The following is a 26,446-nucleotide window of genomic DNA, read 5'->3' on the forward strand; positions in this document are numbered from 1 at the left end:
AGACGACAAGTATTATTTAAAAAAAAAAAAATAAAACACACCACAGTTCCCAGCGGATATTGCAATCTTCGCAAAATACAAGAAACATACACACAAAATACTTTTGTTTTAAGATAATTCATATACCTACTATTAAAAAAATGACTATCGCTTGCCTCAGCAATGTAATGTACCGTAAAAATACTGTGGGTAAGTATACGCTCTTTCCTATGGAATATTATTTTAAAGGAATATCTTATTAACATGATAACACTTCTAAGTCACTAATCTACCATAATTATCGATTGTGCTTGATATTGAAAACCTTTTTTTGATATAAGTATTAATACTTAAATTTAAATAGTCTATTACAGAGCGCATATTTTAATACTGACGTTATATTTTTATTTCATATTTTTATAATCAACACAATCGATGAAATAATAATTAGAACCATAATAGATGATGCGGTTCAGGTGTTAAGTATACATTTTAATACACCAGAGTTCTATACACAATTTTCCATCTGTTTGTATAGTTTCCACTGAGAGCGTGTTGCTATATGTATGAATGTATCCCTCACTTTTATCCACGATGATTTATTTATTTATTTTCCCGATTAATGGGTATGAGCAGGAAAAAAAAATGATTTCCGTTTAGTTAGTACATTTTTAATTATTTTAATAACTTTCAATCGCGTTCACCTGTGCATAGTGAATATTAAACGCCTCGGATTTTCAAATAAAAGTGGATTTGGAATTCCAATTCGAGTTTCACATCCGAAAATACCACAAAAACTGAGAAGCGCTCTCAAAAGACAAAGGAAACGATTTTGAAAATTGTCAATATTCAGTCAGTTTTCTTCTAGTTTCGTTCAAAAGAGACACATAGTTACGAGATGATTTTTAGAGGATCGCGTTGAAAGCTTAAAAAAAAAAAAAAAAAAGTTAAGTGCACATCGAAATCCCAGCCCTGTACCTAATTGTGACGCGTTCGTTATCGTGATTTTATGTCGTTTTTCGGCTTGCACCAGAGCGGAGGCTGAACGAGTGAATGCCCAGTGTAATCACAATTTATCAGAGTTATTATTTATAGTGTTTTTTTTTTTTTTTTTTAATGTCATGTTTTAATTTAATAGTTTTAAACGTATTTATAGCTATTTTAAAGATATCCAAAATCAAGTAATTCCTGATTTGTGATTAACGGGCAGTATCTTACGACGCTCCGAAGCACAACGTACATGTATACATCGTATACTTGTGGCATCCGATAAATCCCATATCCATGACATTGTACAATGTACGATTTCGAATAGCAATATTTCTATTATCTAATATTATATATATATTCTGTTGATCTGATAATCTAATCTGTAGTAATACAATATACCAAGGTGTATCAGTACACAAACCAATACACCTACGCGGCTACACAGTCAAAAAAAATCATATTCGTTTATCACTTTATCAGTATTGTACGTATAATAACTTGCTGTAGCTCTTGACCTAAAATTAACATTGATAACATTTCATACAGTGGTAGAAAACGCGAAGAAATTTGTATTCATATTTTACACACATTAGTTGACAGTTAAAGTGTAAACGAACCTATTCAATTTAATTATATAATATAACAATTAGGTAGGTATATTAAAAATTTCAACAGTCACATTATTCAGCTATTAAAAACTGAATTTTATTATTTTTCTATTGTTGCTTTAAATTTAGTAGAATCAATATAATATAATAACTAAGTGGGTATATTAAGAATTATAACAATTATCATTGTTCAGCCATCAATAACTGAATATTACTATTTTTTGGAGTTATAGTAAACACTGATGAGTAAATGTTATTATAATTCTTAATATACCTACCAAGTTGAAGCTGTATTATTATTTCTTATTATTTTTTTTTGGTATTTACTAAATCCTTCTTAGTAATTATCTAGACGTATAATACATATGCCATAGTTTTAACATAAACTCTAAACTATTTTTAAAACGAGTTTAAAACACTCAAATGAAAAATAAGTTTTTAAACAAACATTTTAAACGTATCGAAACACTTTTTGTTTTAAACGTAGCAACTCTGCGCAATCGGTACGTTTGATCGATACGGAACACCGACGATTACCTCACGCGTGGCACTACGACGTGTCGGCACGAGCGCAGCTCATGGTTTTCCGTAGTGGACGAGGGGATGGGAGTTAGGTTAGATGGGTGACCTAACTTAACGGGGGTGGATATCTCCCCAACGATTGCGTTCCGGCGACGCGTTCGGCATGTTTTCAGTTAACCCATGCCGGAGTGAGCGCATCTCGGTCCCGTTATTTTTCACTCTCAACCGTTCGTGACAGGTCCACGCGGAAGAGCTCCTGGCGTGCGTGGGTCGAGCGCAACGACGAACGGTCTCGCGTACGTGTTCCGGGCGGTGAGTGCAATTATGTCGGGTGACGGGCACCGCGGTTGCTCGCCGACGGACGCGGTCGCGGTCCCCACGGTAACGACCACTACGACCACGGTCGTAACGTCGTCGTCTTCAGTAAAACCGACATCGTCCGGAGCCGGTTCGCAGCCGGCGGCCGCGGCCGGACTATCGTCCGCGTCCGCTTGCACGGCCGCGGCCATCGCGGACGCGTTCGACATATTCGACCACAGCGGCAACAGGACCATCGACGTTCGCGAACTGGGTACCGTACTCCGCTATTTGGGTGAGCAACAGCGGCCCTTAGTGGCTGCGAGCAAACCAACCGTGTTGATGTCGCGTGCTTGTCGGTCTACGTGCATTTACATGCAACTATATCGGCTGGTAAAACACAAAAGAGACTAAGCGAGATTTAGGAGCTAAGCGACACGGTGTATACTACGAGATAATCGATAGTTAAATCTCGCATTAACGCTTGTGTTGTTCTGACCACTTGGTAATGAAATTTAGTAAGTACAAGAATTTAAATTTTTCGGGAAAAGCGATACAACTGTTATAAAAGTAGGGGACAAGCCTCTTTTTTAAGGGTATAAGCGACATTGTTGAAAATTGTATGATGAACAGAATAATAACTACAAGCGATTCATTAACTCACTTTGATTTTTTTTTTTTTTAATGACAGTCCAAACAAGTTAAAATCTTTGATTTTGTTCGTAATAATTAAAGAATATTTCTATGTTCTCGTTTTTATGTTTATTATTATATATTTTTAATTATCGTGTTCATCGTTATTATTGTAAATTGAATAGCAAAATTAATCGTATAATAATTCTGTTAACCATAGCTAATAAGTATTATAAACCTTATCTGTATCGAGCCCTAACTAGGGCGTTTATTATCAAAGAAATAAATTCACTTAGGACTCTGCTGACCGGGGTATCTTCGCAAGAATTATCGCCCGGAAATCAGTTACCCGCTCGTGTACGTGTTCACTTAGGTCCGATTTCAGTACGTAGACCAATAGACACGTAGACCGACAGCCGAGCGCTTACAGACAGTGCCGTAGCAATTAAACGTTGCGCCCGGGGTGAAACTTCAAAACGCGCCCTTCTGTATTCTTAATTTAAAAATATTACGCTTGTTGGATATTATTTTCAATGACTGCTTTGATTAATATGAAGGATGTTAAAATTTTTTTAAACAAAATGTACGACATTGACCGTTGTAATTTTTAAAATTAAATGCAAGATTTTCATTTTTACGCTCTCCCAGGAATTGCTCCCGGGGCGTAGGCACCTCTCGCCACCCCCTTGCTACGGCACTACTTACAGATCCACGGATTTTCGAAAAACACGTTGTTGCGAGTATAGTCCACCATTGGTTCATGTATAGAGCACATGATTCCCGCCGACAATCGCGAACGGTGACTTCATCTATTATCGCGAGTTAGCGATCTACGAGATTATTATCTATACATGTGACGGCTACGCGTATACCGCTCGACGTTTGTATTATTTGATCATTACTTTCGAAAAAAACACCCCGTTTCGAGTGCATCCGGTCGAGTGGATCGATTTATGATTTTAAATTTAGTTGATATTGTAGAAGGACCAAATTTCTTAATAAGATAAGAAGTTAAACTTTTGACGTGTTAACATTGCATAAAAAACCATCCATAACTGAGAAAATTAATGATTTCATTAAAATAATTCATAACTATTACATGTAATTCGTTAAAATATTTTATTTCATAACTTTTATCAATTATACTCACAACTTTCCGATAATTTTTTTTTTTACAAAAAAAATCGTAGACACATTTTTTCAGTCTATTCTCAAACATTAAGTATAAAATTTGGAAATTTCAAGAATTCTTCACGACAAATATGTTGTGGATTTTCATTTCGAAGCACAATATTATCACCATCAACATTAATAGCAGCAACAATAATAATAATTATACTTATCAACATGTCACAAATTTATTATTTTAACTTACATCTTGTAGTAACTATCCGTCCCTCTATATTCTAGGTGTAGCAACTGCTACACCTAGTAACGTAGTCGGGCGTCACTGGCCGCACCAATAACTTCGAAAAATTACCGCAGGTTACGTACCGTCGCAGGCCGACCTCAGAGAACTGGCCGTGAACGTGGAGGACCACGAAGCCACCGGTACCGTTCATCTGGCTGCATTCTTACCGTATGTCGAAAACGCCATCAGCGAATACAAGTGAGTCGAATGACGTGTACTCGTGGGTATGTTTTTTTTTTGGTGGGGATGGGGAGGCAAACCTAACATGCATAAATGAACAGCGTAAATAGCGTACGCCTCGTCCGTCGCAAGATATACTTTCATACGAATTCCACGTATACCATCGATGGTTCGGTAGATTGAAATATTTGGTCCGGATATCTAAACATGAAAAAAAAAATTAAATACACATATTCTGGTATAAATGTGTAAAACATGCCAAATAATAGTTTTACCGATCCATAAATAAATACAATTCAAGTACCGCTCACTGTTCGCTGTATATCATAACAGTCAACGCGTCATGTTATTAAGGGTCGTAAAACTTTCGAGACTGGATATATTCGTTCTTCCACTATTTGGTAATCTGCTAATTTAACTATAATTTCAATTAATATGTTGATTTAAACGACATCCAATTGATTTGAATGTAAATTAATGTAGTATAAATAGATATTGTTAAAATATGCGATGGTTACGCTCTTTTTTAACCTACCCTCTTTAGGTGGAGGGTTCCTAATTGCTTTTATTTAAAGTAATAATACATCGAGTCCAAATAATTCAACTGGTACTATATTATACGTATAACTATATTAGACGTATACATTTTTTTTTTCATTTTTAAACCATTATATTATTTTATACTATTAAAAACAAATAAAGTATGCTCGATATACGAGTAGATATTTAAAAATATACAATTATTATGAATTTCTATAAAAAATACGACAAAATATGGGAGAAAATGATTTCTATTTTGATTATACGAGCAATGACACGCGATATTTTTTATCAGAATTACAGTAAGTATTATTTTTATTTAGAAATATGATCCTTCTTTGAAACCCTAGCCATGTTTGTGACACTACTTGTTATTAGAAGAAATTTGTACGACATTTAAAATTGAATCAAATAAATGATATGATTCGAAAAGAATTGGTAAAATGTTGTGGCAACGTGGTAGAACACATGTTATTCATTATTCTTTTTTAATTAACAAACCTAGAATCCAAGGTAAAAAATAATAAATTTTTAATTACACTCGTGTATACTGCAGGCAACGTTGCAGATACGTCAGCAGTTTTTTAAATTCTATACATGTACCATCTATTCAAGTCCAAATTAATTCGTAAAAAATGAACAGGTTAAAACATTCCCCGCCGTATCTCTAAACTACAACGTACTACAAAAATGCTTCATGAGAAAAAAGAATAACAAAACATTTTTTTGTAAAGGAAATATGTTTACGTGTATTATAATGCACCATAAATTGTTAGGATAACATGTAAAAACGTCTAATATTTTATTCTATTCGTGTTTTTTTTTTTTTTTTATTATTTCAAACAGTCGATAATAGGTAAGGAACTATTATATCAAAAATTGGAAACAAAATTTTATCTGCTCTTTTAATCTCACGGAAACTAAACTAACATTGTGTTTTACAAGTCTTCTGATGCGGATTCAATGTCAAAATATGTTTACTTCCCTATATTATATTTATTCCGGTCTTTCACGAAAATTACATTTTGAGCAAATAGTTTTATGGTGACTGATTAAAAACTTTCCGCTCAATTTTGTTAATTTTCATTAGACTATAATAAGTCTAATTTGTCTTTAATATAAATTATGTAAATTTTAGGAAAAAATTAAATATAATAAATAGTATATATTATATACTTTAAAGTTAACTTTTTATTTTATTAGTTGAGCATAGTTTGAATTTAAACAAAACTTGTTTAAACTATACATTTTATGATTGAAAGATTTCAATTCATTTTTTCAATGGTAGTATACGCATTTAATTATTTAAATAATGATTTTAATAGTTACATAACAGTATTAATAGTTTTTTTTTATATATAATGGTATGCACTATATCTATAAATATATTACCCAAATAACTGAAATATAAATAATAAATAAATATTAATACTATACCAATATGTTCATATTGTAGCTACTAAAATTTAATTTTTTGTATAAAAAATATAATTGTTAACATATTATTCATTTTCTTCTCTTTCGCCTTTCTCCCAACTATTTGGGGTTTCCACCCTTGTCCTTAGCCTATAGAATTACTACACCACCTAATAAATATTCTTTGATTTTTTTTTTTTTTAGCTGATACAACGAAAAACATTATTTTTATATTTTTTTCTATTATTATTATTATTTATATATATGTTATCACTGATAACTTACACTGATAACTTATCAGCAAAGTGTTGAATATAAGAATTCTATAGAATTTCTTTGTACCATTTGGCAATGTATTGAATTTTAATGTTATTTTTTATTATGCCTTGGTTATCTATACAATTTTTAAGATTTCTATAGAATGCCAATGGTATTTGATCAAAATATGTTTATTATTTATTTGTTTTTTTTTTTTTTTATAAACATACATGAGATTTTGAAATGCATAAAAAATTGTTTTACATAAAAATTTTTTTTTTGACATTTTGATTTAAATGTGCATTTTACAATACTTTGTCCAGTTTCCATAGATTGTTAGGTTGTTATTGTCCGTAAAGCAAATGTACTTTCACCGGAACTTTCACAATCGTTATTCAATTTTTTTGTATATTATAAATTGAGACCTTAAGTGTAAAGCCTTCAAAAGCCTAAACGGTAATACTTATCAAAAGTTAGTTGAAATAATATTAAAATTATATTAATCATTTAATGATTACATGTATTGTTTTATTTTTACCTCTATACCAACAGCTAAAATATTTCGAGCATCTCCATGACCTTTGTCCACATTGAGTACTGGAACTCGAACTGTAATACCAACTTCTGCTGCTTAAAGATTTTTATCTGACAATGTTTTCATTTTAACTACTTAATTTCAAGATTAGTCTCTATTCGATTTTCTATAGCATTTGCATAATTTGATAGCAGAGTTGTTGATATTGGAATTTTTAAATTTTCTATGGCAATAGTACTATCATTTTAGGAAAATATAAGATTAACATTTGTGAATTTATTTTTTTCAAATATTTCTAATAATTTTTCTTCGTTTTCTAAATTTTCTATTACTTTTTTTGGTAAATTTAAAGTGTAAAGTCCAACTTTGACATTATAGCCAAATAGTTTTTCGTATTTAATATTTTTTCATATTTATAACTGGATAAAAAAACGGTATTTTTCGATTTTTGTCTTATTTGGCATAAAAAAGTTCCGACATCTTTTAACACATATGTTAATACAAAAATAAACACTCTAAGAGAAAAAAAAATAAAATATTTACATAAATAATTCATACCGTATAATATAATCATGATAATTCGTGCCGAATACAGATAATTGTTATGAAAACAGTTACTGATCACTATTGGTGTATTTAATAAAGGAGTGCATATAAAGTCGAAGCATACATTTAGGTTGAAATCAATTTTGGATTAATAATGCAGTTGGCGGTAAGTATTTAGACACTATCGTTAAACATCAACAAATTTTACGCCATAAGATGCCATCATTAATTTTCGACCTACGCATGTATATTTACGAATTTCATAAGAAAACGCAGTCGTATGAGGCATGCATAACTTATTACATAATGTTATGTAATTCAAATGTAAACAATGCAATACATTTCCATATAATGGTCTCAAAGGGTATTTGTTCATCCGAGCTAAAGAGGGTTCAAATAAGAGGATTAGTGGTTAATTAAGTGGCAACCTTTTCATTCATCCGTTAAACATATTAATATACAAAAATATTTATGTGCACCTAAATTTGATTATTGAACGATTTCCTATACAATTATAAAATATTTCTCGGTTGTATAAATATAGACAACTATGTAGGATTTAATGAATTTGAGTACAATAAGTGATATTTCTTGAAACTCTGAACACAGAAAGAAATGGTTTTAATTTTTTTTATACGTTGCAATATTTATATTGAGCCAAAAATTGTCTACCACGTAAGATGGTAAAATAAGATGGTAAAAGTAGGTACTTTATGTAATACATATGTCATGTAATCTATTTTCTTGATAACTACTCTTTGACGTAGAAAATATTGAAACAAACTCATAAAGTGAACACAAGTTTGTATTATTTTGATAAGACAAAAGTTTGTGAGTAATTATGTTTTCTAATTTAAATACGAGTATAATTTACAGAAATGTTCAAAATATTTGAAGATATAATATCATTTATTCTGTAATTCAACACTCAATATTTACACTACAAGCCGGAATTTTCATCGAAATCGTTTTTTCATCATTATTTTTTTTACTCATGTAAACAAGTACATTGTAATGTACAATGTACAATGATTGCCTTACACTCAATCTTCGAATGGTTACAATTATCTTTTGTCAACTATAACCTATATACGCTCCTGTTTCAGTACCTAGTGCCGCACAATTCGAATCGTGTATTTCACGGTTTTGATTTTTGATTCTCGAAATAATTCACAGAGTGTCCCCTCATCGCATAGGTTTTGAGTCTCTTATATTTCCTAATGCAGCGATTTCCGAAGTGTGTTCCGTGAAACAATCGCAAGGTGGAATCGTGAATATTGAGAATAGTAATCGTAATAAACAATAATCAATTTGTTAAATATTTTTCGGAGTGTTGGTTTTTCAATAAGTAATTGAAGAGTATGGGTCAATTTGGAGTTAGAGACATTGGAGTTTTATGAAACACAATCGATTTCCAAAGGACTTAATCGTAAATATTTGGGAATCGCTGCCCTAATTCACTGTGCGTTTTTCTACTTAATGCGTTAATGTTATTATAACTACAGGTACCAACCGGCTTCCGCGTCCGAACTATTGAGCGCGTTCCGGGCCTTGGACCCGGATAGGACTGGCATGATCAGTCGCGAGTGCATCGAGTCGGCACTTAAACACGACGGCGAACCGTTTGAAGACGAAGAGCTCGAAGAAATGATGTCGGTCGCCGCCGTAGAAACGGCTACCGGTAGCATGGTCATACCATACGAACTTTACATCAATAAAATTCTGGTGAGTCACATATCCATTTACACCCTTATCAGTTTTTCTGTTCTTACTTATGCGGTACAGTAGTATTCTGTTATCGATTCAACGATACCGTCGTGTTGGGTTTGTCTTGTCAACACTCTCGATATGAATGTTGGAAACCGCTGAGAAGTAAACTGAACGGTAGATTCTGAAACCAGGTCGAATAAAGGGAAAAAATGTCCATGATTTTGTGAGTGATGCTTAAAATGGACAGGTGACTATGATCAATGTTATGCAAATATGAACCGACAAAATGCATATGAAATATCTTATAAAGGGAAAACTCCAGGCGACGAGCATATAAACTGAAATAAATAATTGATTGTATTTATCAATATGTATGTGAAATAAATTATAACAATTTAAATTTCGCGGTAAATAGGTAATCCATTTATATGGTTAAATACGTTTGGTAAATTATTATTCATGAAATATGTAATTTTTTGACCTTTGCGTTCCGTCCTTGGATAGATTTTCATATAAACCGGTGGAAGACTTAATAATATGCATCAGGACGAGACGAAGGATCTGCAAATTACAATACTCATTTTACTGTTATCTGAAACTAAGCCTGATAAGATACGGTAAGCCCTTCGCTGCAGAAATGGATAATTGTAACAAGCTCTTCCTTTGCCAACTATTTAAGCGAAGAACATTTTAAATTCGTAAATCTCAACAATAAATTATAATTATACTTGATTACTACACGTCGTACGTTGTCAAATTTCTTGTGTAATTAGACCTGTTATTATAAAAAGTTTTTTCCCTATCGATCTTCTTGAATATTAAACATTAGGAAAGTAGAAATATTTTTGTTTTAAATAAGTAGATGTGATATTTTAAACCAAAATAAAAAAAAACGTAAGATATGGTTTCTATACGTGTCTAAATGACTATAAAATTACGTTTTAGGCTAGGTTCATGCATGCGAACTTAACTTTGTGTAAAACAGCAAAAACACACGTTTTATAAAAATAAAAATAAATTCAATAATTTACAAAAACAAGTAGCAAAATCATGCATCTTTGTATGTTGTGCAAGTATGTAGAATCAACCATAACATGATAGTCATCATATATAATAAATAATTTATAAAAGCAGAAAAGCGGATGGGTAGTTATAAGAGTCAAGTAAATGTCAAATAATATTCAAATATTGTAAATAATAATAAATATAGTCGTTAGCACAAACGTTGACAACTTTTAAGTTAATTTATTGCAAGAGAATTCTCATTATGTTATCTTTTGCTTACTTGCTCGTCTATTATTTACGAAAATATTTTTTTTACACATTTAAACCAATGTTCCAAATTATAATAAATTATAATCTCTCTCTCTCTCTCTCTGTCTCTCTCTCTTCTCTCACTCTCTCTTTCTATTTCTCGTGAAATACAGTTACATCACGATACACTACTATCCCATATAAATAGTGCTTAGAAAATAAAATACATTTTATTGTGTAAATACAAAATATACTATTCGAATACGTCTATTCGCAGTAGCTCTCTTGAAACCACCGTGTACGATTTATAAAAAATTTGTAACAATCAATCTTGCTGTACGAAAAGTAGTGTACAAAATGGCACTATCAAGAGTTGGATAGATTGAACGTGGTGAGTAAGGGTAACGAAAAAGTAAACACAAAGAAAATCGAAAAAGAGTTTGGACTTCAATGGACATTGCATAGGTCCCATCGTTAACAATCTCGAACAAATGTTTTCGAAATAAATAAAATATAAAGGGGTGGTACACGTTTAAAATTTCTGAAATCTTGGTCAGACCAAAAAATATCATAGTAATAATGACAAAACGTATATAATTTAATGGATCGATGCTGCGAAAAGATTTAATATAAGAACTGTAGACGAGTGGTTAGAGAAATGTAATATCATTTACGTAATATCCGAATGCAGACTACCACTGCACGGTACCGATATGGATTTGACGGCTTCGATTTGTTATACCCATGTTAGTTTTCCGTCACATAAAGACTATATATACAAAACATAAAATTCTAACCAATTCCGTAATTCTTGTGTTTTTCGTGTGATCAGAAAAAAAACACCCGTTGCCTTTCAAATTACCGTTCTTTTATTATTATTATTTTTTTTTCAATCTGTTTAATTTTAAAAGGCAAAAATCTAATCGTATTTACGTTTGCGTTATTTGCCCACTTATCTAATTCTATACAATAAAAAGAAAGAATTAGGGTCTCCAAATTTAATTTCAGTATTTCAATTTAAATTTTTATTTTTAAATTTCAAAGATGTTTTTGTATGCAATCTGCAAAAAAAAAAAAACCATCAAAACAATCAGTACGATCAAAAGCTCTAGATAACTACATTGTGCGTATGTATTATTTTGATGGTTTTTGTCAGCGATGCACACAGGGGAGGGATAAGGGGTTGTAATCCTCCTCAAATTTTCTCAGATGTCTAGGTTAAGATTTATAAATTTTACAAGTTTGAAATATGAAGAGCTAGTATTAAATACCTAGTATCATTGGTTATAGAATAGTCTATTCTATTATCAATCCTATTATTTAAGTCAAAATATATTAAGGATTTGCATAATTTTGTTAATTGTAAAATGTGTTATATTTTTACCTTGACCCCTCCCCGGAAAGAAATCGTTTGTGTGCCATTGGTTTTTGCAACTTAAGATTCAAATCTCTTGAGTAATAATCAATTCACCACGGTCAAATGATTAAAAAGTGATTTAAGATCATTCGAATTATTTCTTTTAATATTATATTTTACGCGTAAATATACTTTTAAAGTATTTAAAGCTTCGAGAAGATATGCAAACAATAGTTCACGAATATCATTTACTACGTATAATTTTAAAGTATCTGATATTAACTCGATTATTTGAATCGTCTATAGATACATTCGAAAGATATAAATTAAGTTCACATTTTGTATGATATATTTATAATAAAGTTATCAGAGATGAATAAGTTGAAAATAGGAAATCATTTTTTCCGCTATTTTGATGAACATTAAAAATCGATCAAGACGAAAACCAGTATTTAGACTATACTACATTACCCATGATTAACTATGAAAGTAGCTACATCATTTCCCGAAAAATAAAATTTTTGCTAGATTCTTCGAAATACATTTTCTATTGCTGAATTTTTTGAAACTTCTGTCCGAAAATAATAAAATCTATAGACAATATATATATTAATTACATGCATATAATTTATCATTTATCATTATTTGTATTTATCCTTCAAGGTTTTTGTCGCAGTACCAAATTATTACTCATGTATTCATACATTTTTTCTCTATATATACAATTTTTATTACGACGTTATAGCAGTTTTCATTTTCATACCCAATTTATTTTAAAATATAATATGCATAACTAGATGTTTTTTTTATCATTTAGAAAAACTCGAAGTATATTTAACTTAATATAGTTATTTTTATTATTTGATAAATTTTTTTTTTTTAATAATATAAATAATACGATAATGTAAATTGTTTATTCATAGATTTATTAGTAACTCATTCAATCAAGCGTTAGTTAATTTTATAAAACCTGAACTGAAATAATTATTTTCAATGTCACATGTTTTATAAATTATAAAATAATACTACCTATCATACCTTAGCAATTTTATTCAATGGGAATTTATCAACTATTCGAATTCCATGGAGACGAAAAATTAATAAGAAATCAAGAATTTTAAACAGGAATAAACATAATCAATGGTTTGAGTACGAAGAGATACTAAATACTCGTTTCAATGATTAATTATTATTTCTATTAGATATTGTGATTCACATTGTAGATTCCTATTAGTATTTAATCTTTTAATTTTATTACACAAAAATTTAGCCATCAAGATCAACTTATTTATATTGTATTAAAAATATAGTTTTGTTTTATAGAATCTAAAATAAGTGGTATGGTATAAATAATGAACAAACACAATGTTCTAAAACTTAATTGCCTGCCATTGGTTACGCATCAGTCTGATAATATTCTATACGTCTTTGTAGCTGTAACTTATACAAGACATTAAAATAATACAGACAGCCGACACTGACGTAACTATTTGGAAATTCGTTTACTTCGCATGGTATATCCATACAAAGGATATGAAGTTTAGCTCTTGAAATTGAATATCGAATTGTTCTTAACAACTGAATACGGTGAATGTACGTAACGGTTATGTGTTTCGTGGTCCTTGCAATGATCTACGCATATGTTATATTATATAAATATGTATCTTAGGTTATAGCAAGTATTAAAATTTATTAATATACCATACTTGAATATTGTGTTCATGCAACAAGTGGCTAACGTATATGTAGTATTATATTATACTTGAAAAGGAGTACGAATTCAATATTGAAATTGCTTACAACGTAGTTGTGATAAACTCGGCGTATAATGTTTCTCTCGGAAAACTCACACAATACCGTAAGGTCTACAGCCATTATGAACGTAGTTGAAGAAGTTTAAATGTTCGGCGAACGTCGGTTTACGAGAAACGATGAGGTTCCCGGCTACCTACGATACAACCACTAAACATTTTATAGAGCTTAGATGGAAATCTTGTGTTATGTAGATTATAATGTTAAGTCGTAGGTAGTAAACTGCAGGGGGAAAAAAACTGAAGTCACTGCCTTTTGTTGAGCTTTATCGAAACCATACGGTGCATATCCCCAAGCGATCAGTCATACACTGAAAGAACCAATGAGGGAATCAGGCTTCTTTAAGTGACAAGTTATGTTCGGTTTGCTATACGTTACTATAATGATTCAACTGCCACTGTTTATTAAACGAATAGCGAAACGTTCAAATCGAATCAAGTAGTTGTATTTAAATGTTGTTAAAAAATGTATTTCAGTTTACATTACAACCTCAAGGTATGATATTAAAAGATTTCTAAGATTATTAAAAGCCAATCGATTCATTATTATTGATTATCATTTTAGGATATATGAGAATTATTGTGAATTATAGTAAACTTATTAAAATTTAGGTTCAATTTATTATGAACAATGCAAATAGATATTTTAAATTAATTTAAAAATGTATATAAGAAAAATTAAAAATATTAAAAATTGAATTGATTTTATAATTTTAATATAATATCTTATGTTTAACTACCTGAAGAACTAATAACTCCAAACCTAGTTAGAATGTAACGATGACCATAAAAATATTTATTTAATTTATATTTATAACATTATATAATTTTGTAGCATAATAAAACTATTAACCTCTACAGCCGAAAATATTAAAGATACAAAAGGTCATAATATTCAACTCCATTAAAAAATGTCATTAGATGCATTATGATTTCAAAATAAAAATTCAATTCAATTAACCAACGTTTGTGTTTCATAGAGTATGTAATCAATAAATTAGTATACTAATAAATACGTGTACTTTATATATACCTATATTTTATGCATAAGAATATATATCAACAACATTGTAACTCAATTAATATATCCGGGTCAATGAACAATACTAATCTGAGCTTGTCATTGACACGGCATTATATAAAAACGTTAATTTTATCATTTTTTTACACTTTTATCAGATTACAAGCAAGTTTATAATCACACAATTGATATATATTTTTTTTAATTTTCCTTTGTTCACACATTACAGCAAAATTTATATTTTATATACTAAAATTTAAATGTATACTACTATAATCATAACAATATATAGTTAATACAGGTGTTGGTTTTTAGTTTTATTCAAACAATTCTATTGGTGCACGCTACAGCAGTTTGGAATCGAAAACCATCTAAATAGTATTTATAGTATTTTAATTAATAGTATTTTTATTTATAACGTACTTCTAAAAATAAGAACAACAAACAAAGTTAATTTCTATTGCATTCCTTTTAAAATGAATCGTTAACCAATTTGAACTAAATTTAGTTGCATCGAAAACTTTGATGACTACATAAATCAATGGCCAACAGGATACATGCATCAATTGTTTTTCGTCGTGATTTAAAATAATCGATGAAAATTTATAAGAAATAACCATAAGCAATAAATTCGAATGAAAAATTAGGATCGAATAGTTCTTAAACTATAATGTATTAATATTAATATGTACGAGTATAGCTTGCAAGAATCAAACGAGACCGAAAACTATATTTTGTTCGCACAGGTTTTAGTTTTAATTTGACTAAAGTAACTTTTAATCTTAAATTGACACACTTAAACACAGATTCGATGAATTATTTTTTAAAAATGTTTAACAGTATATTAAAAATATTTCTCTTTTACTATTTAATAACTTCTATGATTTATTTCAAACTTTATTATACGTTTTTAAATGAATAAATCATTGCTTTATTTAATATATAAATAAATAAATAAATATGTGTATATATATATATACATCACATTGTTGTTTTTAATATTCGATGGTGTTTCTTCAGAAATCACAAGGGGGGCGGGTGGCGAAAATATTTTGCATGTACTACAATTTGCATACATATCTCATTAATTTTTTCCTATTACTTGATACATGAGAAGTAATTTTAAGTTCTATAAACTGTATACCACAATAGTATAACATAAAAATATGGGTGTCAATAAAAAAATTGAAAAAAAACTATTTTTTATTCTATATTAATTAACAGTCAAACTTCCATAGAGCAAACATTTTTGTAAACAGTAAATAGTTTCAACATAAAATTATCGTATAATATATAACGATTTTTAGTAAACAGTTTACTCATTCATACTTTTAGTTTTTTACATAGCTCAAGAGGGAGTCCACCAATCACCCCCCTCCGTAAAACCATAACTGTTAATATTTCTATATACGAGTATCTACATTGGATAAATTGTACAATATATTACATTGTGTACATACTCGTAATAATAAAATCGAACATTATTGTGCATATTAAGTTAAATACAGACATAAAAGCAATGCTTTAATTTTTTTCAACGTTTCCGTTAGTCAAACAGTCACCGGTGACCTACCAATGATTTTCGGTGATCTCCCGACAGTATAAAGAGCGCAAAAAATATAAAAACAAAATAAAAAAAATAACATAATGTAATAAAAATATGTACATCATAAGTTTATCATTAATAATATGGGTGATTAATTTTTCGTAGATTAAACGATATATTTAAAAAAAAAGAAAATGTTTTGAGATTAATACTATATTAAACTAATACTGATACTTTGCCATGAATACATGATAAACTCGTGATGTATTCATCATATGAAATCTATGAAAAATGAATCACCCATGTTATTAATATCTACGTAAGTTATTGTACAAAATATGAACTTATCGTAGTAAAAAATGATAAATATATAACGAGTAAAATAATCAGTAACGTTTGAAATATCTACCGCACCACGCAACGGGCACTGGATCGCGATATCTCTCCGTCTCCGTCATACCGTCGTCTGATTAGTATTAGTGTATAGCTATTTTTATCATTGTTCAGATGTATTGGCCAGGCCTACCGCCCATTTTCCTACCACTCATAACGGTTATCAAAATATGTCGTGTAGCTTTTATTACGGGTAATAAAACACGGACGACGTATTGGTGGTTACCCAGCCAGGTTTTTTTTTTTCATTCGTTATTCTCTCGTTAATCGAGTTTTTGTGCCTGAAAGGTTTTTTTCTCGATGTACAAATTATGTAAACGTTTTCAGATAAAAATTCGTCAATCGAATCTGGTATGTTTGTTTTAAAAAATTATTTATATATAGAGTTATTCCTATAACTCATGTTCAACAAGTCCACGGTCTATATGTACTCGTAACACAAATATGTCCATGGTGAGAGACCGTGGCTGGTGACTCATGCTAAACTAAAACACAGATTAAATAGTCCATATGAAATTTCAGTGGTATTGTGAATCCGAAATGCTACAAATTGTACACTCTTGTGACTTAACAGTTGATGTAACATTTAATTGTAGATCGATATGATACTAACAGAACTAAAACCATAAAGCTATGGAGCGTTTTTCTAAGTTTTTGTATGTTGTATATGTACTGATCTCCAAACGTGTACAGTATTTTTTGAACATTATATAAATGTTAATTTATGCTATGTAGTACACGTTTATAGAAAAATGTTTACTTATATAGTTATTATTCTGCAGTTATTTTAACTGAAGGACCGTGTTATAACGCGCGGGTATGAAATACATTTTTTTGATATTTTTATTTCTTTTTTCGTTTTCTTTATTTTTTTTTTTCTGTTATTCGCACCGTTTATGGTTGGTTCATTTTTAATATAATTGATAATGTTCAACGCGATATTTCACTTAAAATATAACAAAGTTTTTTTGCTCAGTACTTATCGATGTGTATTTTATTTTAATATTATTTACTCTACTGTAATCGTGTTGTTATAATATACTTTTTTTTCCAGTTTTCATATATACCTAATAAGATGGTCTTCGGAAATATTTTTACCAACGTTTACAATAAAAATCATCATTATCATTAGGATGATGATTTTTTTTTTTATATATTTTTCGTCCAGTAACTGGATAAAGATTGTTAATGCATTTTAAAGGTCATTTACTTGATAATTCCATCGATATTTTATGTCCTTTTACTCACCAATACTTAGAGCAAAGTCGTAAAGTATTTATTTTACCTTATCAACGGCCTAGTTGGAATACACCAAATAGCACTTATAACACACCGATATAGGTCGTTAAACGTGACGTGTCTGTATTACACTTTAGTGCATTATAAGGAATATTATGTACCTTTATTGTTAATGATCTTATTTTTAATTTTGGGCTTGTCTTGTTTATAAGTATAATTAAATATCGTTAGAAATATTCCCTTATTAATAGAAATAATGAAATGTGGTGAAACTAGTCACAATAGCCAGTAATTACGAATCATGAAATTATTACGCATCTGTTTGTATTAAATTATTGAATTATATGATTGTTAATGATTTGTGTTTTTTTTGCTCTATTATCTCTGTTGAATTACCGTTGTACTCACCAGAATATAATAGATATCCCACCAGTATACATTTAGTCAAAGTGTATAATATATATTATTCAAATTGGTATCCATCCATTAGTAAGTTTATGAATATATTTTATTTGAATCGATTAAATTTCATGATTGTACATCACATTTACTTTGTACGACTTAGACAATGACTCAAAAAAAATTGAAATATAAGATAATGTAATTTTTTATGTTGACTGATTACATCAATACATTCCTTTTGATAGGATTAATTAATAATAAATTAAACCTAATAGAGTAATAACAATTCAATGATGTATGCATAGTGCACGTATACAACTACATTTTTTGATTTTATTTAAGTTTGATTTTAAATTTTATTCGTATTCAGAAACATGGTTCGTTTTTGATTTTTAGAGATATTGTATCAAGTCGCGTTACAGTAATAATCCACTTAATTCGTTTCACGCTGTACATTTTCGACAGACGTCTTTCGTAAACTATAATGTATTAGACGAAAAATATTATTTGTAGGAACTAATCAATTTCATCGTGTCATTTAGCAGAATTGTAGATAATGTGTTCGGAAAAAGATACCATGTGACTTGAAAAAATGTTGTGATGTATTTACGGGTGTCAGTGACAAGAATAGATCTGCACACCCTATCGTTTATGTTTTCTTTTTTTCATTCCTTGTATTCTTTTTTTGACCAAATGATTTTTGAAATTCACAACTGTGTACGAATGAACGGCTATGAATAGACGGCGATGGACTTATAATCGAACCGATGTGAAGTTTGAGAAAATACACTTTTACAATTTATCACTGCGCACAAATAGTAATGATTTATTGGAAATGTCAATGATTGAATCACCGAGCGTGAACTTGTTACGTAAGAAAACCAATCGATGTAAACCTTCATTTAATGTATGATGCATATAATAATTATAAAATGCGTTTTTTTTTTGGTTTGCGAGGTAACATTGTAAAAATATAACTACCCGCCTCCCAGTCACCCATTACACGTTCCGGTAAGAGCTATTTTGCTTTTGTTTACCACATCTAGAAAATCTTAAACAAACTTTGACTAGGAACATTATGTATGCTAAAAAGGATGGCATGTAATTAATAATTTAAATTTAATTGAAATAAATAATCAAATATTAATTTATGTTCACGCATTTATATTCCGTTTGGAATACTCGATCTGAGTTCATACAAATATCGTGTGAAACGAGATATAAATAAAATTTTAATATTTTAAATAATGTTTTGTAATATAAATTTTCTGGTATACATATATGTATATAATACATTTTTCCTAAAAGTTTTTAATCGTATCTGATAGTAGAACTTGTTGCATCAGATATGATATTTGGAGAGGTATTTTTATAAAATGTATTATCAATCATAATCAATGAGTAGATAAACTTTTATTGTAAAGAGTAGTATGTACGTAAACCTAGGAAATCATACCCTTCCAAAGAAAAAAATGAAAATTTTTCGAATATACTGATGGAATAATGTAGCTGTCAAAAGTCTAAAAAAGTTTCACGTAAATCTTTTTTTACGCATTGTTGTATTATTATACTTAATAGTAAACATAATCGTATTTTATGTTCAGTGTACTTGATTTCTAAGCACTATGAAGTTAATTCAATATTCATATTCTACTATTGAATTCCTGGTTTAATTTTATTTATCATAGCTGAATCAAAAACACGTTAAACATGCAAGTCACACAAACTATATGCACAGGTGTTATAAGACTATATGAAAAAATTTGTTATTGAAATAATCTTTTCCCCCTTTAGCGTAGGAGTTCATGACTAAAAAAAAAATGTATATTTTCACAGGGATTGGCAAACCATAAGAGGTAAAGAACTATTTACCCAAATCATTGAAGTTGTTTACGTACATCAATTATACAATATAATTAGTTTAATTCAACTTGCACAATAATTTAAAAACGATTTCAAAATCTCCTTATAAGTGATATAAATACGTTTAAAATGCACCTAAGTAAAGTAAAAACATAATAGATTGACTATTTTTAAATATTACGACTTAACGGACAAATTAAAAAAAAAAAATTAAATTAAAATACATATATTCACTATATATGAATTTTATTTACTTAATTTAAATATCATCCTTTCAGTGTATGTTGGGATCTGTTACTAAACAACTCACATTAGACAATAAATTCTTATGTAGCATCTTTCTTTTCTAAATAAATAGTTGTATTAAAATTCATTAAAATATAAAAGTAGCATTTTTCTATTTCATTTATTTTATATATCATATATTTTTGCGACAATAAAATACGTGTGGTATAATACATTACATAATAATAATAATAATAATAATAATAATAATAATAATAATAATACGTGTTCCGCTTAGACGGACATTTTGCCGGGAAATTGATTTCCAAAAACTTAGCGAAACGGTGTCACAGCGTCTAAATCGAAAAAACGAGCCGTCACCTTCGCAATGCGAAAGTCGTTAGACGCCGTTTACGGTTCGGTCGTTTTTCCTCCATTGTCACCGGAGTGCGGAACATCGCACACATAAGCGCATCTAGAGCCAGTGGCGCGGTGAACTTATTATTACGGCAATTGACATTTTACTGATAATTAACATACGAACCCAAAACTCTCCCGTGCCACGTCTATGGTCCATAAATAATTTTAGAATGTAAAGCGCACGCCATAATTTATTTTACTATAATTGTATTATATATTGTATTAAATAATTGTTTCGTCTATAATCAATGGTTATAGGCACGTTAAGTTCTTTATTAAAAAGATAGTAGTAGTAGCTTAGTAAATTGCATATCCATGGCAAGAAATCTCTAATACAATTGCAGTGGCGTGTCCAGGACTTTTTTTTTGTGAATGGGCCACAAGAGTTAAGTTCAGAATGGTTTTACCTTATCTTCGTACTATAATTTGATCTATTTAGGTTTTAGTATTTTTTTTCTAAATGTCTAATTTTTATATTTCTATAACAAATAATAGCTTACCTTTTATTAGAAAAATAAACTTAATGATATAATTTACTTTGGTTCTTAGATATTTTATTCTTAACTTCATAACCTTAAGATAATTGTAATAGAAAAAGTTATGGAAACAAAATCAATATTTAGAATACAATATCCTGTACAATGCCGTATCTGGGGGGGATCCAGGGTGTCTGGACCCCTCTCCCCCGAAATGTCTTTAACATTTTATGAATGTTTAAAATACTTATTTATTTTTAATACCAACTTCAATATTTTCAGTCAAAAATGACTTAAGCTCCAATTAATCATTGACTGCTTTTAATTTAATATCATAATATCATATGTAAATATGATATTAATTTTAATAAAAGAAGATTAAATATTTTTCTTTCTTATTTTTAACTAAATATCAAAAGTTAAAATCTTAATTCAATAAAATTACAATATACATGTTTTGAACCTTTCCAAAAAAAAAAATGTTTAGATACGACCTTGATCCTGTATAAAATAAAATAAACTAGTATAAAATAAACTAGTGACTATTCGGGGCTGAAACATATGCATTTCAGATAGATAAAAATAACAATTTAAAATATTTTATTCTTACCCAAACATGAGCCCAGAATCCGAATATTCAAACAAGATAATTAATACATTATTAATAGGGAAATCGGGTATAATATAATTTTCAACAAAATGTTTGAACAATTATCAAACAAAATAATAATGCTTCTAAAATGTATTTAAAACTCCACGTCAAGATTTTTTTATTTCGCTCTAACATCAAAGTTTTTCATAATAATCCTCATTTACAAAGCTCACAAACAAAAATTCTCCTATAGGCCAATATTTTTTCTTCCTACTTAAGGAAAAATATATAAAAAAAAACAGTTTAAAAAAAGTCAGGCCAAAAATTAAATCCCATGATATAATTCTCCACTCTCAATTTAGTTTTAGGACCAACTATTAAATTGTACACTAAGTCTACCGGCTTATAGATAAAATCATAATTTAATTTGAAAATAAAAATACTATTCTGGATTTTTTCTTTTTTTTTATGTTACCTCTGATTAAGTACGGCACGATGGTCTTCTTTACAAGATAAATAAGTTTCTTCCATTACTCTGCTTTTTATTAATACGTTCTTACTTCGCAACCGAACATTTACAGCCAAACAAGGCAGCTGAACTTTTTATGGAGCTTTAATTATCTTATCTCATTTAAAATTTTTTTATGCTTGCCTGTGACAACAGCTTCTGTGGAGAGAAACTTTTCTAAATTAACTTTGGTAACAAATTAATTTTATTATGTCATGTATAATGATACATTTAGTAACAAAGTTGTTTTTAAATGTTAGGTAAAAAGTAAATTAAGAATAACGATGACACAGTAAAGACGCAAGTCATTGATTTTGGCACTCACTGAAAAAGAAATTTTAGAAAAACTTCAAATACAAGACTTTATGGACAAATTTGCAGAAAAAGATAGGCCCATGAAATTATATATAATTATTATTGTTAAGAGTAATTTTGTAAGTTTGTAAAACAATTCACCACAGTAAATTTTAGTATTTATATAAAAATAAAACATTTTTTAAGCAAATGTAACAAGTTGATAATACTATACATATATAATATTAAATACGATATTGTATCATTTATTTTATTATTTTCGTTTACCGAAATTAATTACCTATTATTACCTATATAATTGTGTATTTGACTTTATATAATCCGTGATTATTATGAACAATTTTGAAATTTTAACCCCTCCCCCCGACTAAAATTCTTAAATACGCCACTGCAGGTACTCACAAAACGTGTACAATCTTATAGCAGTATGTATCCGGTTTTGCTATTTGAGAAAAAAATTATAATTATGATAAAAAATGTAAAAAATTAAAAGATTAATTTTATATTTAAAAAATTATGAGTAAGAGATTAAATCTTTTTAATAAAATTGGGACGAGTTAATTGGCTGTTTTCATGTTTATCATGTAGTTGTTCAGATAAAGATGAACGCAATCCGTGTAGTCACCTAGAAAACTCGGGACGTGATTCGTGTACCTGCTTATGGATTTTTCTATTACGGGACGCAATTCGTGTGCAGCCGTAATAATATCGTAAATCGTGTGCGAAATGTTATCGACAATCGGTGTAAATGTGTTTTGCATTCCGACACAAATAATACATTATATAAACGGTAATGCTTATTTCTTTCTCCGTACCAGCAGGTCACACACACGCATGGAAATAAAAAAGTGGCGTGTAGTACCGGGAAATTAGGGTAAATCCTTCTCTGACCATCGGACGATTTATGCGACCGCCACACGACGGTCATTTTCTTCGGGCTTTTACTCCGCGAGGGATAAGTATTTAGATACAAATCCTGCGGAACCGTCGCTTACGCACGTTTTTACCTGATGCCCGGTGATGTTGCCCGTGAAATCATTACCATCACACCGTCGCGGATAAACGTGGTGCGCGTGCGTGGAGTCAGATTTATCGCGCCGGTGTCGTCGCGGGCCCTTGCCAACATATGCCGTCCCGACTGTAAAACCTGGAAAAAATAAGCATTTTTTGTAGGTGTTTGTTAGGGATGAGGAAGTAAGATTAATTTAGGTTTATCAGTAAAATATTTAAATTACAAATTAAATTTCTATTTCATATTGTTATACCACAAAAATAAGTATTAAAAGTATTATACAATCGACTATCGAGAAATCGTAGTAGCAAGATTATTGATGTTTTTAAGTTGAACAGAACATTACAGAACGTTCCATATTGTCATGTTATCATTGTTATCAATTATAATACGAATAATATTCATTTTCATATCAATCAGCCATTTTGCGTCATCAAGATAAACTATTTTTTTTCTACGTAGAATTTGTAAAAACCTCAGAAAAATTTCGAGGAAGGGCTCACAACCTCCAAACCCCACCGTAAGTTGCGCCACTGGTCTCGAAAGTTCCGTTTCTGCCGCGCGTTTCCGTACACCGATCGGTTTAATAGTTAGATTAATACGATTGAACGTCACTCACCGGTCTTCGCTCCTCATCACCACTGCGTGACAAACGTCGTTCCCGTTATAGGAGTACGCGGATTCGTCTCCGCGTCATCACCCTCTCTGTTTTCAACGAACAATTCTGTCTACGGAAAATACGGTGTTGTTACAGTGTTCCGTTGTTATTCATTTCCAATTTAAATTGATATTTTTTATTTGTTTTTCAGGTAACCAAATGGGATACGGAACAATACGGTAACAGCACGACGACGATCACCACTACCAATGCCAAAACGTCAAACAGAAAATGATCGCGCATGACATTGATTGAAAAACGAAAATATATATTCGAGAGATGTAAACTCTATAGTAAAGAATATTACGAGGCTGTTTTGTGAAACTTTATAGTTTTTTTTGTCCTTAAGATTACAGACTCTTTGAACACATAACATGCGCGCCAGCACATTATATTCAATCCGATACGCAACGCATTTCATTAAGGCATAAACGCTTAAAATAATAAAAACTCTGAAATCAATCACACTTGATGTAATTTAGTTTTATAGTTTATCTACGAGGAGATGCTTTTCCGAAACTATTCATGCTAAACGAAAACTGAAAAATCTGCATCCTGAATAGCTTTTTTTTTTTATCAAAGTTGCACTACTGTTGTTGTGAACAGTTCAAACTTTTAAATGTTCTCTCTACTCAAACATTTACTGTTAGAGGATACAGACATTATGATACACTTATGTACAGGAATACCTACTTAGCTGACTGCGAGATAGATAGTGATGATCAAAATAAGACCAAGACCAAATCTTTCAAATCTTACAGACCATTATTTTCGTCATAAATTATTAGATAATGAAATCTAGATAACTAATGTGTTTTCTGGGGAAAAAAAAATTTGCAAAACTGCAAGTCTTGCAGTGATGGTCTTATATTGGTCTTGGTCTTGCATTTTCGGTATTGGTTTGTTCTTGTTCTCGCAAACCTAATCTTGGTCTTGGCCTTACAGCAAGAGTCTTGCGAGACCGCAAGACCAAGATCAATTTTGATCATCACTTAAAATAGAGGTGGATCTTGGGAGAGACACTGGACATAAGAAGATATTGAGATGGTATGTAGAGGTCATCAAATTTTAAAAACATAGGACTGTTTTTAACTCAGTTTTATCAAAGTCAAATATGAAGTAGTTAAATTAATTTAAGATAATTTAGCTATGATTTTAAATTATCATATAATAACAAAAATTTTAAACATTTATTTATTTATTTTTTCATTAGCAATTTATTCATATCCATCAAGTAATGCTTTACAATTCTTTTTTTCCATTTTGATTTCTTTTTACTGTCATGTGCATTAATTTGTATGTTCGAAGAATATTCCACAGTCCTATAGTAATTTTAAAATATATTAGAAATTTCAATTGTATAACTATCACAGTAAAAAAATGCAATTAATAATTTTCACAAGTAAAATATGAAAAGTATTTGAAATTATGTTTATAAATAAAATAAAGGTTTACAAATTCTGAAAACTGGTTTTCAAATGTTTTCAAATTATTTTCAAAATAATGGTTGAGGTTTGGGGAAAATTAGACAATGTGGGGAGGCATCTTCACACATGTCATATTATTCAACTTATTCATAGTGTTCATAACTAAAAAGTCAAAAATAGTTTTGCTGAATCTGAAAAAATATTTATAATGTTTATTATACATGCTTATCCTCTATTTTTCTACAATGCTTTTTATAATATATAAGTTACTGTACTAATTTTAAATGAGTTAATCCATGTGA

The 26,446-nt window shown here is 29.8% G+C and overlaps 1 protein-coding gene across 2 annotated transcripts; it reads left to right on the forward strand.

Annotated features, from left to right (window-relative positions):
- The first annotated feature begins 2,327 nt into the window (after positions 1 to 2,327).
- On the forward strand, positions 2,328 to 25,834 carry LOC112684754 (dynein regulatory complex protein 8-like). Of its 2 annotated transcripts, none has more exons than XM_025556412.1 (4): positions 2,328 to 2,691; positions 4,515 to 4,638; positions 9,421 to 9,640; positions 24,869 to 25,834. In XM_025556412.1, exons 1-4 carry the CDS (start codon positions 2,424 to 2,426, stop codon positions 24,950 to 24,952), a joined length of 696 nt encoding a protein of 231 aa, XP_025412197.1. In that variant the 5' UTR covers positions 2,328 to 2,423; the 3' UTR covers positions 24,953 to 25,834. The 2 variants fall into 2 exon arrangements, with proteins under 2 accessions (XP_025412197.1, XP_025412198.1); XM_025556413.1 differs by having other exon boundaries at positions 2,328 to 2,670.
- The last annotated feature ends 612 nt before the right edge of the window (positions 25,835 to 26,446 follow it).

Source organism: Sipha flava, unplaced genomic scaffold (genome assembly GCF_003268045.1).
Source record: "Sipha flava isolate LNK unplaced genomic scaffold, YSA_version1 257_pilon_pilon, whole genome shotgun sequence".
NCBI classification, from domain to species: Eukaryota; Metazoa; Arthropoda; class Insecta; order Hemiptera; family Aphididae; genus Sipha; species Sipha flava.

Bases quoted from the DNA above. Each gene is read 5' to 3' on its own strand.
- LOC112684754 (XM_025556412.1), top strand. From the start codon at position 2,424: ATGTCGGGTGACGGGCACCGCGGTTGCTCGCCGACGGACGCGGTCGCG. The intron at 2,692-4,514 runs GTGAGCAACAGC...AAATTACCGCAG, and splicing joins TACCGTACTCCGCTATTTGG to GTTACGTACCGTCGCAGGCC. The intron at 4,639-9,420 runs GTGAGTCGAATG...TTATAACTACAG, and splicing joins AACGCCATCAGCGAATACAA to GTACCAACCGGCTTCCGCGT.